We start from the raw sequence: 19233 nt of genomic DNA on the forward strand, positions 1-19233 counted from the left end.
CAAGTTTAAAATAACATATTCAAATGCCATCCATTTCTGGATAGACACTTCACAATGCATCCCACAGAAAACTACTCCTCTGACCATCTAAGACCAGGAGAATTGCTGGAATAACCTCTTGCTTTGATTGAATAGCCCTTCCACTGAAGACAGCGGCATGTTCCCACCTTGAATCTGGATATGCATTTAGATACTGAAGCTACAAAACACCTCTGGGTGTCATGGCATATGCATGATTCGAATGTAGCACAAGAGAGAAGGGAGAATGATTTTGTTATTCCAAACAGGTAGTTAACAGAATGGCCAGAAATCTCCTCCAGCTGAAAGACCAAAACACAGACCTTAGTACTTCATAGGATGAGATTGTGTTTGCAGAAACAGTAGCGCAACAATAAAAAGCAGATAATTACAAATGATAGGATGTAACCATACTGCAAATAGGGGCACTCTGAAGTACAAAAACAAAGCTTGAGAAAACTTCAGTATGAATGCTGACAAGGATAACAAATATGAAATCTGAATGAGTACAGGAGATAGACTGTAAAAAAACCACTGAAATCAAATGCACCTCTTGATCTATTGTTATTTATTCCTTTATCACAGTCAGTGGAATTTATTTACAGCACTGCTATGACTCGCCATCACAGCTTTAACTGTGTATAGTCTTCAAAGCATATTTAAAATGAAATAATCAGAAATGCACTTATTTTGTTTGCTTTGATTTCTAATACCATTGTGAGATTGTTCAGCTGATTTCTGAAAACACAACAGCATTATTCTATAATTATTAATGTTTTCATAATCTTAGAGAAACTGAAAGGAATTCTAAGATCTTTTTTCAAAAAAGGAGCACTTTCATAAATAATATTCTTAAGATCTGTGATCACAGTTATCTGCAAACATATTTTGTACAAGTACTGAGATCTGAAAAAATTAGGCCACTCAGTATCTATTTCATCTTCTCTCTGCTGTTTTATCTTTGCCTTTATCTCACTCTTTCACAATATACTCCATAAAAAAGAATAACATTTTAGTCCTACTTTCTCATTAGATAAAGAGGCTGACATGAATAAACTGTTAAATCTATGTGTGTATTTTTCTCTTCTCCTCGTCAAATACTTTTGAAGCTGGCTGCCCTCCGATCATCTTTGATCTGCTTTGATTTTACAAAATGGGATAAAGGCTACAGTTCAGTGCAACTGTCACAATCCCAACAGTTTTGTTTGCAACAATATTCAAACGAGCGACATGTTTTGATCCCCATGCTCTGCAGAATGTTTTTATTTTTCTCCTCATTAAGCTTTTTCATCTTACGGTGCTGGCACCCATCTCCATATAAAGCCAAAACGAAAACTATTCAGTATTGCACAGCGAGAACAAGAGCCAAACTAAACACCTCTAATATTGGGAACTGCTTTATGCAGAAGATATAGTGCTTATTAGGTGCAGGTCAACTCAGCTCCACAAGATTTACATGAAGCCTCCTCTAGTCTGCAGCATGTATTGACTTGCTGCATCTGTCTAAGGTTGGATTTGCTTATGGAGTGTGATTCACTGACTTGATAGGTTTCAATAAATATTTTATTTTTTATTGGAAATGCTGTATCAGAAGGTTACATGTTTCTCTGAAGGAAATATGCAAACTACCTCTGCCAATCCAGCACTGTGTGAAGCAGCTGGTTTTAATATACAGACCATAAACTTTTCAATTTAGATTAAAACCTCAAATAAATGTAAGCCCACTGAGAGAAGGGCAACAGGAAACATTCAACCTGTGAAAAATAAAGAAACCCTCTGTCAGTTCTAACATGGCATCCAATGGACTATTGAGGCAGGGAATGTTAAAATAAAGCAAACAGGCCACTTGGAGAGTATTACAATGCAGAAGATGGCCTCCTTCCTGTCTGTAACATCAAGGGAGAAGAGTAAAGCATATGAACCCATGGGTGAAATCTGCACAGAGCACATTTGGTCCCCACATAATAGGGTTATCACCAGTTAGAAACATTTGCACATTTCATATCATTATTACAGATGCCCTAGAGGAAACCAAATACAGGAAAAGCAATGTGCTCTTCACAAAAGTCATTTCACTCCTCTATGATAAGCAGCATCTTTTCAAATACAGAAGACTGAGACTGCTGTGAGAAGTCTCTCAACACTATCCTGTATTATTGTCTAACTTCCAAAACCTTACTGTTAACACTACTGCTTTTTACTCTAAGGTAGGGAAAAATGTCTGGACCTGCAATAAGAGAAAGAAAACGTGGTTTGCCAGTTTGCTCTCAAACTTGCAAAGAGTCCATTCCAGAAACATTGACAAGAATGAGATACTCACTGAATCACTTGCCTTAGTCTGAATAACAAATGTGGTTTTCATGTAAACGGTGCTGTCACCAAAACAATGATGACCATCACACATCTGCCAGCATTTGTTACAAAACTGAATAAAACAGACTGAGTGTCCTTAGAAAGAGCTGTGATAACTGATGGTTTGATACCCTAAGCAAATGAGTTATCTGCATTGCAAATCCATTTCACAAAGGTGACCTGGTCAATCCCCATATGGAGAGCAAAAGCAGTATGGCCTTTAAATTCACTTCACTTCTTGTCTGATGAACAAAGTAGCAAAGTCACACACACTAGATGGAGCCACTTTCCTCTTCCAGGCACAAAAACAGAAGATTGGCTGTGGAACAGACGTAAGGAGAAAATGATTATGACAAATTGCTTACCTAGTTGGACAAGATACTGAATAGTTAAAAGTATCATATTCTCCACACTTAGCAGCTGACTGCTCGTCAAACCCAAGAGATCCAAATCCTTGTTTTCCAGCTGTGGAATCTTGTAGCAATTCACCAGCAAGGGACTTACAACAATATCACCAACATTTCCATAGAAATAAGGTAAAGTGCCATAACCTTTGATAAAAGAAAGAAAAAAAAACCCCAGCAATTCACAAAATATTGCACTACATGAAATCTTGCACAAAGTTTACATTTCCAAATTTCTCCTTGATGTTATCTTGCAAAAGATACTTCATCAGTGACTATTCTTGGCTTTATAATTGCTTACAAAATAAATGAGATGGGATAGTGATCCTTTGCTGTATTTTACAACAAATGATCACTTAGATCTGCAAAAACTAACAATAACTGCATACCAGCAGGATAATAATCATTGCTACCCAAATACAGATGAGGATATTATCTATCTGGGTCTTCCCCCTGACCTTTAAATACAGATTCTCCATTATACAGTGTACAAAAAGAAAAATCAATGGAAGTAAAAGTACATTGATCTTAACATTATAAAAGCAGCATAAGTCACGTTAGCATTGATTTAGCCACTGTGGTACTGCTGTGATTGATGTAACTTTTTTGCCACATTTCCATTCTGTTTTCATGAAGAGGTTAAATAAACATCAACAACTAAACAAACGTGTTGTTCTGTAAGGTAAAGCACATGACCACAGGCTAACTCCTCTTTTCCTTGAGAATGTTTCCATTTTTAAAAAAATTCCACATAGATTTTGCCAAACCCATCCATTTGGGTACATCTGGTTCTGTACTATTAATAGGAGGCTGTTTCTCAGGGCCACTAACATTTAGCCTAACTGAGGACTTCACTGGCTCCAAGAGCCTAAGGGCTGCATTCAATTTGCACTTAAGCTGATGACCATAGGCACCCTCATCTTTAATAAAGAAGTGTTTCTCTGAAAACTGTGAAGAGTACCATGCTAAAGCTTTAGAATAGACTTCCAGAAAACAACATTAAGCAAAAGAAACCAAAAGCGTAACCCTATCCTTGACAGATTTACTAGTGTAGATGGCCCTGTTAATTCTCTGGGAACTTTGCGTATTAGGATTATCTGTGCAAGTGAGGACTTCGAGAACTACTCCATTTCTTCAGGAATGACAAATTATTCCATGGATTGTATTGAAAAGCATGTTCTTTTAACATTGACGCTACTTTATACAATCACCTGTACTATGCTGGGCTAAGAAAAGAATCAAAAAATTGCTCATCAAAATTTTGGCAGTCCTAGGTGACACATCTTTTGTTATATAGTATGCCCAAATAGCTCAGATTGAAAAGGATATTCACATTATGAATCATACTTTTTAAAATAAAAGTCATGTCCTTCCAAAGGTTAACCGTGTCCTTCATACAGCTAAAGGATTTTAAAAGCCTGATCTGTTATCTCAGTTGCTTAGCAGAAGTATGGACTATAAAAGACAAAAAGCAAGTATGATTTACTTCCTATTAATCAGTTCAAATAGATTTTCTGGTTCTCATGCAGAATCCCTGGGCTTCAAGATCTGGACTTGAAATGCTGCAGGAAGTATTTGCTTGTTTCTTGTTTACACTGAAAAGCTATTTTCATTACATGGAAATATTTCTGTTCTTGGATTTAAAGAAAAAAATCTTATTTGTACAAAACTTCAATTTGGTCAGAGGTTTTGTACGAATATGACCTAGTTGTGATCCGTTTGCACATCGGGTCCTCAAGAAATCGCCTAACTTCCAATTTTACGTGTTGAGCAACTAAAGGAAACTATCCATGACAAACTGCCTTCATATTGTACTGAATGCCAGAACCAACAGAAAGAAATCAAAAAACTCTCTCCTAGGGGAGCCTGTGTTTGTTCAAAACACATGCATTTGATTTCCCAGTGTAAGACTTACCTATCAGAATCACTGGTCTGACTCCCGAGTTATTCAGCAGGTTTTCAGGAACTATTACAGTCTCCCCTGCTGGGATGGGTTGAGGCTGTAAAATTCCAGTTAACATGGATTGAGGAACTGGGACTGACAAAAGAGGCTCTATAAAGTAAAGAAAAGAGAAGCTTCCATTACTGAAAGGCTCATACTGTGATTTGGCCGTATGAACAAATAAAAAAAAATTACTGCAGATCACTAACTGTAATAAAATTCAAAAGATCTCTGCATTTCCTGCTAGTTTTAAGTAATTTAAATTAAGAGCCTATAACCTCCTGTAGCCCCACCCCCCAAAAAAAACTTTTTCTGACCACTGTATTGTTGGTGGGAATGAGAGAGGAAAACACAGGTTTGAATATGCATCTTTAAACAAAGCCAAGTACTAAGCCAAAAGGCCACCTCTAAGATGGAGGCTACCTCTCCATACTGCCTCTCAAAGGGAAGAGACTGCTCTGACTTCTGACCTAGAATACATGTAGAGAATAAAAACAAGCCAAAATCTCAAAGCTGTCCTTAGATAGTTGCTACAAGGATAAAAATTGAGCTTTACTCATGAAAGAGCAGCAGCAGCATTCACAAGTAAAAAGAAACCAAGAACAAGATTTTTCTAATCTGTAATGAGGTTTCAGTGTGAGGTCTGCTTCAGAAGTTTCTCAAGCTTCATTTGGTGGTTTGTAACAGATTTTTCAAACTGCCATCGACAGAAAAGCATCAAAGGCAGCATAAATGAATGCATTTGTTTTAGCAGTAGAAACTGTTTATTCAGCAGGAAAAAAATACTACAAACTACTTGTGGAAAATGGAGTACATGGTGGAGGTAGTAGATTGCTGGAGACAACACGAAGGGGGAGATTGCCTCGTATCACGTATCTTCAGCAGGTCTCTGAAGCTAGAAACCTACAAAAGTTGTGATTGATTTGAGGTGCTCAAATAGGTAGGCCTATGCTACCATGTAACCCTTCTTCCTATGATGAATCTCTCTGAAAAGTAATTCCAAAGTATCTTAAAACCAAGCCCTCCAAAGCAGAGTTAAAAATAAATCGTGCATGTTGACAAATGGCTTTTTTTCTTCTTTGTATGTTTATTCTCTTACTCTACCAAGACAGGAATAAGTAATTGTTTATTCCCCTTTACAAAGTATGCTGAAACCTACAACTTAAAATGCTCAAATAGTGAACAGTTTTATTAATAGTTGTGTATAAAGAGGTACCTATATGTTATGTATAAAGAGGTATTCACACATACTCATAATTAATCCTATTTCATACTGTGATGTCACATATCCCTCCTACAGTTTTTCCACACAAACATTTGGTCTCACAAACATTTATACTTTTATGGTGATGACCTCAGTGGACATCAGTGCTCTTTGTTAGGGGACAAAAGTATATAAAGCCATTTTTCCTGTGCAGGAGTGGAGTGCACGGGTTTCTGTAGCATGCGATGGCAGACTGAGACACAACATTAAAGGTGAAGGCTAATCAAAATCCTTGAAGTATTTTCATATATCCATACGCCTACACAATTTGAGAACCGAGTTCTATTTGGGGGACTTAAATAGCTTTGGCTTTTTGTTAATATTATTTGCATCTTTCTTTCCTTGCTTGCTTTCACCTTCCCTGTGCCCCATCTTAGATTATGGTAACAAGGACCAGGCAATCACGTATGCTTTTCTGGGGCATCTGAAAAACTCTTCATGGTGTCCCTAACTACTTCAACAAGCTCAGTTATCCGTGCAACACTTAAGAGAAGCAGCACAGGGCTACTGGTCTGGCTGAGTACAGATTTTTACAAATAACGACTCTGTATTATCAAAGGTTTACCTGTTCTTGCCGAAGGCCGAACTGTAGGAACAGGTACCACTAAACCAGGAGGAGGGACTGTGGACCCAGAAGGCCATCCCCGGTGACGTTTCTTTGGTGGTCCGGAACTGGACATTGATGCTGAGGACGAAAGCAAAAACTAATTCTAAACCACATCCTCCTGAATGACCAGATTCCAGCCCATATTTCCATTTCACATTGGTGTTGAGCTGGTATCATGCCACAGAGCACCACAGGTTTCCACCTAGATTTACATGAAGCCAGACTATGATGTGAAAAATGTTTTTACCTGTGTTAAGTATTTACTATTTTAAGTAGAAGCACAGCATTATCATTAATGGTCACGCCAAAACCCAAACGGATCTGCAAAGACTGAATTGTAGAAACTGCTATGATGGGAAGAAGAACAAAATAACGAATTTCAGGCTCAACAGCCAGTGCAGCTTAAAATAAAAGAACAGAGAGGTTTTCTTTACCTTGGTCTCCAGCTGCACAGCCAGGACTTGGAGATGTTAAGTGAGGCATTGGCCGAGAGACTGTAGAACTCAATGCATTATTTCTTCCTCCATTAGCATTTCCATTAGCAACATCAGTGGCACGCAGTGAAAGAGGAGCTATGTATAATAAAATACAGTGTGGCTTGAGACAATCTTGAAAACAAACAAGCAAAATAATACAGCCACATGTAGACATAAAAGAACAGGGCAAGTTTAGTGACACGGACATACTCCAGGGAAAGCATGAGATCTACTTGGCAGAGAATAATTTGGGCACAGGCTGCAAAATCCTAACCTTGAAATGGGGTCTCCAGATTTCAGAGTGGGAAGGATAGGTGGAAGAGAAAATCCAAAACAAACCCCACCAAATTAAAACAGAAAATTACACACGCAAAAAAAATTATTGGGAAGTTTGTGACACTTTTTTTTTTACAATGAAGATTTTTTAAAAAATGCACATTAATTCAGTTTGTAAAGATTTCTAAGCAACTTTGGTGCATATGTATATTTTCCCCCCCAGGTCATCCATGTGTCATACACAGTAATTCACTATAGAGCTCTCATCTAAAGCCTTAGCAAAGGAGACTGGGCAGGGAAGACAGGGCAGTTTGCTATAAAGTATACATGATCTAAATATTACTGAGGCAAACCATGCCTAATTTTGCTACGTCTGCCTGAGACGACCCTTCAGTCCCAGGAAGCCTGGCACACTGGCAGGACCCACTGTATTGAGATCACAAAATGAAGCAACAACAATGGAGGATCACAAGAAGTTATCCATACGCTTCTGAGCTCCTCCTTTTTCTTTTTCAGAGCCTAATTATTTCAGGGGAAAAAAACAACCCCAAAACCCAAAAGGCACAAACTGCACAGAGCAGACATGGAGCCCAATGGGAACTAACAGCCTCTTGCTGTTATCTGCCAGTTCCACAAGGACTGAGCTCCCAGGAACATATTGCAGGAGCAACAGCAGGAGATGGTGCAGTAGCTTGCTGAGGTCAGCTGCAACAGAAAGCATTTGAGATGTGGGTATTTGGCTTTAAAAAATGCAACATGGAACTCGTCAGCTGCAGTCATCCAAATAAATTCAGGCACAAGGTTCTCAGGTTGCCAATTAGCAGAAGTTGAGCAACATAACCTGGCCATCGTACCTCATTTGTACTCAGAGTCAACAATTTGATGTGCACAGATATAGTAGATGTGGGTCAGTTAGAGAAGTCATTGAAATGGTGGGAAGGAATTTCAGTGCAAGATAAGTTCTCTTACACAAATATGGAGAGGAGAAGGGTATTTTACACAAAGAACTATTAATGATTCATTAGATACAACATAATATTATGCACAATAACAATATATATTGTATGAAATAGCAGATATAACACATCATGTATAAAATGTAATGCTCGTGAATAAACCAATTAAATTTATATTTTTTCTTATTCAGGCATACTTCCCTGTAATAAGTGTGATTATTTTTTTCAATGCTTAAAGTACTAACCAGCTGAAGTAATAAAAAATTAGAATATCACAAAAGACTATCAGTGAGGGATTTCGATGTCACAGTTGAGGTTCTAACTCATTAAACACACAAAACAGAAATAAGTAATTAAAACAGCATAGGTATTAAAACTCCTTTAAATGAGACCTACATTCCAATAAATATATGTGGAGGAACTATACCTGTTCCAAATGCAGAACACCACACAGCTCTCAGTTACTGAGGCAAGAATCAGTGTGCTATCAGGAGGTGACTTTTATGCTGTCCTAACTATCTTAGGAAGTGCAAAGAGGAATATGACATGAACTTTTACCAGAATGTCAAATCTGAAGGCCAAGGTGTGGCTCAGTTCGGGATCAGTAAATAGCTATGGAAAATTTCTGTGCAGAGGACTGCAAGAATATGAGAGTTCTGGAGAATGCTAATGAATATTTTCCTGTCCTTTTTCCACCAAAAAGACGACTCCCTTATTTCTTGGCTGTTAAGCTGATAATTCACTTGGCTCTCAGCTATCCTGGAAAGCAAAGTTGTACCTGTGGCAAATGACTTTCCTACAAGCTGTACTGACAGAGCCAGAGGTTTCACAATGTTCTTGTTCCGGGATGGGTCTTGAGTTCCACTTAAGTTAACAGCAGAAGATGATTTTGCTGGACTGAATACTGAAGAATCTGAGAAAAGGAGTTGTTTAATTAAGTAATGGTTTAAAAAAATGTATATACACGTGCCTATATAATTTATACTATATACATATGAACAGTCATACACATTTATCTAAACTCATGTCTGCATATAATGCAAATATTTTTTTTTATACTTCTGAGAAACCATCATGTAACAATATCTTTTAGGAGTTGTAACAAACACTTAAGTGGGTGTTTCTATAGAATCTTAAAGTCTACTGAATCCATGGCTGGTCTCTTCCACAGTAATTTGCATTCACATAAATACAGTATTCTGCATTCACATAAAGTCAAAAAATATTTTAACTGTAGAAAGGGCTATCTTATTGCTCCTCAAAATACCTCTGTGGGATAGGCAAGTAAACACAATTTCCCGTGTTACAGATGAGAAAGCTAAGGCAAAGAGCTTATGTGATTTGCCCCCAGAACGCATAGGGCATAAACATGGGAGTAAGTGGCCTTAAAAGGCTGTGGAATCTCCATCACCTGAGATTTTCAAGAACAGGTTATTGAACCTCTTCCAGACACAGCTGAGCTTCACTTAGGGCAGAAAAAAAAAAAGTATCATAACCTTCTTACAGCATTACTTTCTATAAGGCTATGAAAAGTGTATGTCCATTTATAAGTCTGGGTAAGAAATGAAAGGTATCAGAGCCCAAACTCTTTGTATGAACTAACAAACCACAACTCCGTAGAGCACTTCACCAAGGCTAAACATATAAACCTTCTTTTATAGATGGATAAACTGAAAACCAAAAAAATTCTAATACTTGCCTGGTACAAAACCATAAATTGGAACTGATTTCAAACCTCTCAGCTAGTAGGTCCCTACTTTAATATCTGAAAAAAAATGCTTCATGAAAAATTCAACATTTGGATACTGATACACTGACAAACCCAAATTCTTATAACCAGAGTGAAAGATCATTAACTCAGCATCTGTCCAGAAAGCAGTTTGCAACAAGTAGGCAAAGTAGGCTAAGTTCACCTACAGATGTCCTAGCAAACAGCCATATAAAGAAAACAGAAGGCAAAGACCAACTTGATCTGCCAAATATATTCACCCTTAGGCCACACACCATCTGGCAAATGAGAGCGGGAAGGAGAGTTTGCTTTACCAGACAGAGTAACTGACATGGGGATTGAACACAGAAGCCTCTGTTGTTGCTGCTGCTCCACCAGAAAATCTTGTCCACATTCACAGAAAACATGCTGAATGGCTAACAAAATAGACCTTTGGAAGATCTATTTTGGTCTATCGCCAATAGGTTTTGGAGGAAAATGCTGGTGTCTCATTAAATACGATTAGCAAATATATAGTGTTAAAGCTTTCCTCAGAGTAAACTGTCCAGAAGCTTTGGTGGTTTTGTTTTTTTTTCCTCTCTCTAGTTCTAATAAATTTTCTTGAAAATTATCTATGGATGCAGATGTGGCTCATATATGTTTAAACATCATGCTGGTACCCAATTGTTAATTTTTCCGTCGTAAAACCCTGTTTGTCATTGCTTAATACCCTCTTCACACCTGAATGGAAGTTCTCCCTCTCGTGTGTCTGCCTAAAACTGGACCTTTTATACTGTTCAAGGTTTCAGCTATTTTTCATTACCAGTCACTTCTTTGCAACAGAGCTGCATTTTCCCACACTGTTCTGAAAGGGGGACCTGGCACCTGGCTGCAATGTCATGGCTATGCCATACTATCACTGTAACTGTGGTATTTCAAAATTCTTTTGTGTTGTAATTTCTATCACAAAATTACCGTTTCATCGCAGTAGTCTGTGTGTGCCCATAACTGTCTACCTACAGGTATCTTCCAGAACTTGGAGGCTGAACTGCTCACGAGGGCAGAAAACAAAAATATCTACACAAGTTTTAAAGGAAAAAATAGGTATGAGTTGACAATAAACTGAAAACAATTTAAGAAAGCAACTTGCTAATAAGTAGTCCTGTTTTAAAACAACTGAGAAGTCAACTCAAAGTACATAGAGCTATGCAGAGCCTAGGAGAGGAAAAGTCAGACCTCCATCATAGGTGACACGTCAGAATTTACACCACTGAAAAAAGGTGCAGGGGATTCATATTATGCATGTGGCATTATCTTCACCAGAAGATAACAGCAGGAGGAGATGAAAAGGTTTTGACAACCATACCATGACCTGAGTACAAACAGTGACACACAGAAACACCAAGCACACTGAAAATGGCAGTGAGTGATAAGGAGAAAGCAGTACATAAAAGGTGTATCTATTAACTTGGCAGGTACAATAGAAGACAAAGCTGTGTAAATATTGGATCACTTGTTTCAAATAAGTAGGTTCTCATGCATCTGCACAGTTCTCATGCCAGGATTTGGAAGCCAAGTGATCATGCAATGAAATGTAGACGTGTTTAAACCACACGCTCATTTAAATTTAACCAAAGCCTAAATCATACAGCTTCCTAAACAGAGACAGGGCTGACCACCTGGGGAAAGTGTCTGAACGTATCAGTTTCATAAGAATGCATATACTCAGCTTTTGTTTGTTATTCCTTTTTAACAATCTTTGTAAGTGGAAAAAATATTTTAACAGTCTTGGTTTTATACCAGCATTTCATACTCCTCCTTTAAAGAAATACATGCTCTGGTACATACATATCAACCAATTACAACAACTAACAAAGAGTTTTCCCCTGTTTTTAATTTCTCAAGAAATTGCACAAACAGATGCAAAAACATAACAGCATAGATGAAGCTGTAATAAAGCAATGAAAAAAAAAGCTCAAAGAAAAGCACTTGGTATTTGCAATAAATGAATAAATAGATAAATGGAATTCAGATGCTGCTTCGGCAGTCAATGTCTATTTGATTTTTATAGTTTCTCCTTGCTTAAGTACATCATTAATAGCTTTCTAGAACAGTTATGAGATGCATGTTAGCACACATAACACAAAAGCACTGTATGTAACGGGGAAATTGCTATTCTAGGTACACCCTTGGTTGAAATAAAATTTAAATAAGTGAATAAATAAGAAGCAAATAAATAAAAGCTGCCTCCTACCCCCAAAAGGAGATTACTTTCTTTTCCAAGACAAATAGCCTAGTCTACATACTAAGTAAACACCTCCATATAAATGTGTAATTCAGGTTTTTTGAGATCCACAAAAAATTAAATGAAACACACACAGGGAGGCACAGAATCAAATAAATGGATCAAAACATCTTTTAATTGACTGCTCTTATGAGAACTAAGCTAACCTTCAGCCTCACCCAGGGCTTAATCTTTCACAAAGCAAATTTTAAAAAGCATGCTCCCCGCTGTAATCCATACATGGCTTGAGGTAAATACCCAGTTGCTTACAGCATCTCTGAACCACCAATATCTGCGGTAACTTACCACCCCCAATGGTTATCTTTATAGCACTTTCAGCTCCTACCTGTCTGAGTGAACCCTGATTTGTATCCATTAGCTGATCCACCCTCTGGGGTCGTGGACGGTGACACCGAAGAATTTGGTTTAGCAGACAGGCTAGCAGCAGATGATTGCCTGCTTCTACATTCTGCAAACGAAGCAGCTACAGTACATATTAACAAGGCCTGCCTTCCAGTAGGAAAGTTCAGCAACACGGTGGCGAAAGGTGACAAAATGTTAAAAGCATACATACAGCACGTACAACAAACAGCGGCAAATGGCAGCATTCAATGAAAATATGGCTCTCACAGTTTAGTCAACTTTGTCTTCTAATTAAGAAAACCTCCCTGGGGGCCACTCAGAGGGCCAGGCAAATACAGACCAGATGCTGCAAAATGGCAAGAGCCCTCAGTTTGCAGCTTCCAAGAGATCTGAAGGTACTGGACATATACCAGGAAACGCTCAGCAGCTTCTGTGGCACAACCTTTATACAAACCATCATATGTTGCCCTTTAAAAGGAGAAACTGTGCTGAAACCCAGATTCTTAATATGCCTCCACAAAACCTTCAGGAAGATCTCAGCACTGTGAGTGTATTGTCTGGATGAAAACCGAGTTGAGGGAGGAGAAAGTCACCTTAAAAATCACACATTAATCAATCTTTTAAACTAAGATTTAATTAGGTTTTGTTTGAAGAGAAGAGGGTGTTTAAAAGCATTTCTCTTCTTCTAATTAGACCTTTAATGTAAGTAAAGGGTGAAGGGTTACCAGATGGATGCTAGCAATATGGGGATAGAGCCTATCAAAATAGTGCCCATGAGGTCGATTCTTGTCAATTTTCTAAACTTTCCTGAGTGCTCATGAAATCATATTGCAATCAGCATATAACCAAAAGCCACTCCTGCCTCTTCCACGTGTGCGTTACTCCTGACTGCATTTACCAGACCACACATCAGCCCCAACTGCATGAGCATCAGGGAGGGGGTTCAGAAAAAAGATTCCGAAAGAAAATAATGTTTCCTCTTTTGTATTTGAAACTTCACTACCAGATTAAATCTGTCTGTAGTTTTTGTGGAAAATGCTGCTGAAAAACACATCCACTCTAAAGCAGTAGTTAATTATGCTCGTAACTGAGAAAAGCAGCTGAAGCCAGGATCCCTTTGAACCACCAACTGATACAATACTATAATCACTCATACAACTCGGTGATAACCATCTCTTTCTGGTGTCATGCTGTTATTCACATGAGGATGTGACTCTTCAGATGTGCGTCAGTCCTCCTGTGGAGCTTCTCCTCTCCTCACATCATCCTCCTCTTTGGAACAACAGCCACCAGATCAAACTCTGTCTTTACTGAGTGAGACCGCAGCTGAGGAAGACAGGCAGTCTGCATATACACCAGCTTAGTAAACAGTGCTTGGTAAACCACTCTCTCCTTGAGTCTTTGCATGGCTCCAGCTCCAAAAACCTGCATTTTCCAAACCCAGACCCCACGGCTACCTTGCCTTTGGGTCACAAATGTGATCTCTTTAGCATGTAACAGTATTGCACAGGCTGCTCTAGTCAAGGGTAAGCCAAAGTGTAAAACACACTGCAAATGGCAAGAGTATGCAAGATTTCTCCTCCTTCCCTGAGATCAGTGACCTGAGTTTTCTTAATCTTATGGAGTGCTAGCTATCCTCAGGCATTAGAGAGATGGAATTGCACCTGCTAAGATGAATATCAGTGGAAGCCATTGCTGGAGCCCTGGCTGTGAGTTGTTGTGCTTTGGGCACAGAAAATAATCAGCACACTGAACAACCTTATTTCTTCTAACAAGATGGCTGCACGTCCCAAGACAGATTTAGGGGTCTCACTGAATGTATGGGGAGATGGAGGGAGACCCATTTACAATTGCATGGTTACTATTAAGACTAAACAAACCTCTTTGCCAAAATTCAGACTTCAGTGAAATCAGTGGGAATTTTTCATTCAAGCAGTAAAAAAAGTAATCTTCTACAGTTCCTTTTAAAAGCATACATTTTCAACATTAACTTTCAATTTTTCATTCAATATCACAGTAATACAATAAAAAAAATCCTAAGTGAATGGATACCTTTATTACCTTTCCAACAAATAAGGGGTCCCTTTGACAGTACACCTTGGGAGCTTCTTACTAGGTAGTACTTTAAGTGCTTCTGCTTCTTTGGCTGAGTGGTTAATTTCAAGTTGATATGATTGGAAAATTCTGTGAAGTACCGAAATCCTCTTTCTCCACAGCCTATACAATTCCCGGAAAATCCTGGAAGAATGAAGCAAGACGACACACACAGAGATTAAATGACTTGTACTATCTGCTAGGAATAAGGCCATTTTAAACCTACCTGTGCACCCAGTTCAGAGTGACTAGAGGCCTCCAGCCAGACAGCTTCATGCCAAACAGAGGCAGCTTTTGGTCTTCGCTTTTCTGAAACTCTTCCATCTTTCTAGGTCATACTAACTTATGCCAAAATCCTACCACTAATTTTCCACTTTACACAGTGCAGAGAGGAATAACTACTTGGCAGGGGAAGAGCTAGATGCCCAATTAGGTAATTTCCATATGGGGCGGGGTGGGGGTGGGGAATAAGCAATTTTTTCTAAATAAAAAAAACTTGAGTTCCAAGCTGCATGCATCTCTCTAAAAACAGTGAGTAATTTATAATAGCAATTTCATGTGACTAAAATTAACCTTAATATCTAATAATTTTTCTCTTGAGACTCCTTATACAAAGCACTTTCCAAGCTGGACCTTACTTATTAAATAAGCTTATTAAAGTCTTAAAAGCAATCATTTGATGTCAAGATTTTCACGGCAAAAGTTAGGAGTGCTTCAGAATGTTTTTAAAAAAACTACAACCTCTCATAAAAGTAACAGATTTAGAAACAAAGGCAGAAGACTGCTTTTCTGCAATGTTTCCAACATGGTTTCACACACAGGGGTAAAATTTTGAGTTGAGGTCTGGAGGGCAGGGTCCAGACTGAGGACTGATTATAAGCACCCTGGATTACCAGTGCCATTCTCAACTATGTTAATGGGTATGTTGCATATAGATGGAACCAATCTAACATCTCCCAGAACAAAGCACTGGGCACATTCTGAAATGGGCCTGCCTTAAAATCCTTGTGTTTGAATAAGCCCTCTATTATCTAATGCTGAACAATTAAATTCCACTGGCTTACTTGCCACCCATCTCTGAATTGCTTTCAATTCTTAATAAAGAAATATTTTATATTCTTTCTGGAACATCCATAATGATTTATAATAGTGCTGGCCAGATTAATACCTAGTGGAAATGCTTCATTTTTAGGGTTTTTTTCCATTACTAATCAGTTAAAGATCTGTAATAGAACCAATTTTTCATCCTCACTACTGTCATTATTTTCCACAATCCCAAGAAAACACTGGTTCCTACACTCATCTGTCAGCCAAATCTGCAGTTTTATGAAAAAGATATTCAATCTTTTCAAAAAAATGCATTTTCCAAAACACTCTTATTAATTAGGCCATTGTCTTTAGCCTTACTGTGCCCCATTATAATCTTTTACCATTGAGATGCTGAGGATGCCAAGAAGTAGATTTCTTCATCTTGTTTCTCCTGGGACTGAATCAGTCCTTTCCTTCTCCCTTGCAACCCACAAGAACTACTGGTGCACCTCCACAGTTATCAGAAACAGTCATTAGGGTCTCACAGAGCTACCAGATCAATTCTTTGCTCATAGGTACCAGTTATACAGGTGCAAAGGCATTTAAATATGTAACATCACCAATGGCAGAGATGTGAGTTAGTAGGCTCATTATCAAATTATATCAGAAATGATAGATCGATGCAATCCTGGAGGGGGCAGGGGCGGAGGGCTTACCAACAAAGACAAGCAGTGCCACATTTCATCAGACTAAACACCATCTGTCTGTCTATCAGATAGTTCTTATTCATCAGCTCTTGACACTTCCCCTGCTTAGTGGGGGAGAAGCTCCTCTGAGGATGGTAGTATACACCAGAGTATTCCATGATCCCACTTCCCCAGCCGTACCCGGCAAGGGCACATCACCCCACAGCTCCTATCTAACTCAGGCCAGTGGGATTTCTACCTCAGGTCCAAAGGTTTACAGCGTATAGTGGCATATTAAATGGGTTTAAGGGAGGAATGACGTTAGAGCACATAAGTACAAAAACGAGGTGTTTTCAATAGTTATGCAAAATATTGCTGGTCTGGACCAGAGTTTGAGCACTGTGGTTAAATCAGAGTATTTATGCTTTATTGTAATTTCTTCCCTGTTGAAAGGTCTTTCGTAATATATTCTAGGCAACACAATGACTGGAGGGAGAAACAAGAGAGTAAATTCAAAACAGGTTAAAGGAGCCAAAATACATTAAATCAATTTTACTAGCCTGTTAAAATATATACCAGTTGTGAGCCAGGCAGAAAATCTAGGTGCACATACGCCTGTCTTCAATCACCAAGAAGCATTCTTGTATCAAAATCTGAAAGCTCATAAATGTTACCAATTATGATGTAAGTAGGGTTTTTTTCTTTTTTCCCCCTGTGTATTAGATTTTGAGAAGCAAACTGCCCTCAGAGCTCCTATTGAGAACAATGTCCCTGGTAAAGCCAAGGGCAGAATTTGTCCCTTAATCCAGAGAAGAACAGATAGCTCATCTTCAACAGTTGCATGAGCATATTTCTTCTTAAATGAAAATGCTGTAAGCATTAGTAGAGATAAAGAGTATGTGGATAGTTCACATTTAGAACGCCAGGGCTGCAATTGACTTCTGCCCACACAGAAATCACCAAGCTTCAATTGTGGTTAATTGTGGAACCAGGGACTTGTTTTAAAATGGGCTTTTAAGGCAGGTTCAGCTACGAATTTAATTTAATAAAAGCAAGTCTCTCCTCAACATATTCTAACAGAAGTTCATTAGCTGAAATCACTTTAGATAATTTTGAACTGACCTTTTTCACTGAATTATAATGGCACCAAGAAAAAGAAAAGTCTCTTACCTAAAAGTGCATTTTTTCCATGATCATCTGGCAAAAAACGCTTGTCAACAGCGCAGACTAGAATGTGCTCAGGAAGGTTGGGAGATTTGGCTCCTACTAACAGGAAGCCTGCTGGGATATCAATTTGCTCCATGCACAGAGATACTAACCGTAAATCCTTGCCTGCTTGACAAAAACCTACAAAACAAACCAAAACAAATGATAAATCTTCAAAAGATTTTGTTTAATTTTCTTCTTTTTATTGGTTATAAAAGCAAATGAAGCTTCACAACTTGATGCTGTAACTGGGGCTTTTAATATATCCTCTTCAAGGGAAATAGAGGAAATGGAGACAGCATTTAATCAGATCCACTAGCTCAGAGTTTCAGAGACAATAGATAAACATTATTTTGAAGTAAGATCCTGAACACATTCAGGCAGAGGAGAGATGTAAGTCCCTGAAGACTAGATATCAAATGACTCAGAAACTCAATTTTTCAAAAGCATCCAAAATAAGAAGGAAAGTTTGTGATTTTATAACAGAAAACAGCTCTTAAAACATGTCAAAGAATAATTTTTTCTTCAGCAAATATTAGTTTACAGTCTTTTACAGAGAACCAGTTTTGGCTTTGTTGTTTGTAATAGGTTGACATTTGTATATAAACATCACTATCTAATAGAAAGGATTGATAAAAATTGATGATGGAAGTTTAGTATTGAATACCAAAAGAATTTTTTTTTTTAAATCTCATTTTTAACTTGTCTACACATTTTAGGAATTCCAAGAAGTAAAAGATTCATTTGCCGATTTTAGAGATGTACACCATGTTTTCTGTAAGTCTCTAGTTGAGTCTCTTGAGGTCTTAATGGACTGCATTGCTTCAAGTCTCCAATTAAGTTTTTTTCCCACCCAAATAACATATACACACAAAATAAGAACATAACATTGGTTCTTGTGTTACTGTTCAATGTAGGGCTAAAGCCAGCAGCAGAACCAAGCAAAATCGGGGATTGGATCTAGCTTCTGCTGTTCCATGTTCCCACAGTGGGCAGGTGGCAAGCTGGGACACATAAGAAAGCATGGCAGGGCAGCACAAAGCAGTGGCTGCACACTGCAACAGGGCCCTTGGGAGCTCAGGGCTTGGGGTGAGCATGGCAGCCATAGCAGGGATCTTCGGAAGGTTGGATGGGATCGCTTGGAGCAATTACAGGACCTCTGGTTGTCCAGCTGGACCAGCCAACTTCAAAGTTAGATTCTTTTAACTAAGTAAATTAACAACATTCAAAGACTCTTCTGTTAGCTTCAACGCCAGACTTACAGGGATCAACATCACCCGTCACTTTTTGTACAGCTCCATCATATTATTTTTATTGAGTAATTTCTACTTTCAAGCAAGGAAATGTCAGGTGTGAGAGAAAGCTACAGCCATGTGACTTCCTCCGCAGGAAAGGATACGGATCACAATGGGCTTTCTGATTTCCCTTAGGCAGAAGTCAGTGAAAGCACTGCCAGGTTTTATGAAGAGCCAGGCTCATGTTGTGCTCCCCTCCAATTCCCACTTCTTCAGCTGTAAGATCAGTGCTAGCGCCTGGCCTCGCGCATCTCCCAGCAGCAGCTGGCAGAG

The 19233-nt window shown here is 38.5% G+C and overlaps 1 protein-coding gene across 13 annotated transcripts in view; it reads right to left on the reverse strand.

Annotated features, from left to right (window-relative positions):
* Window positions 1-19233, reverse strand: part of GREB1L (GREB1 like retinoic acid receptor coactivator) — a 144585-nt gene that overhangs the window by 39612 nt on the left and 85740 nt on the right. For 7 of the 13 annotated variants that reach the window (XM_055704268.1, XM_055704267.1, XM_055704266.1 and 4 more), the window contains 8 exons: window positions 17630-17806; window positions 14712-14888; window positions 12634-12771; window positions 9074-9208; window positions 7022-7159; window positions 6546-6665; window positions 4690-4827; window positions 2736-2921 (listed from right to left, as the gene is read on the reverse strand). In XM_055704268.1, coding sequence (XP_055560243.1) covers window positions 2736-2921; window positions 4690-4827; window positions 6546-6665; window positions 7022-7159; window positions 9074-9208; window positions 12634-12771; window positions 14712-14888; window positions 17630-17806 — 1209 coding nt within the window. Of the gene's footprint in view, window positions 1-2735; window positions 2922-4689; window positions 4828-6545; window positions 6666-7021; window positions 7160-9073; window positions 9209-12633; window positions 12772-14702; window positions 14889-17629; window positions 17807-19233 lie in introns of all 13 variants that reach the window. The other 6 variants (XM_055704275.1, XM_055704274.1, XM_055704273.1 and 3 more) reach the window with 3 other exon arrangements.

Source organism: Falco cherrug, chromosome 3, assembly GCF_023634085.1.
Source record: "Falco cherrug isolate bFalChe1 chromosome 3, bFalChe1.pri, whole genome shotgun sequence".
NCBI classification, from domain to species: domain Eukaryota; kingdom Metazoa; phylum Chordata; class Aves; order Falconiformes; family Falconidae; genus Falco; species Falco cherrug.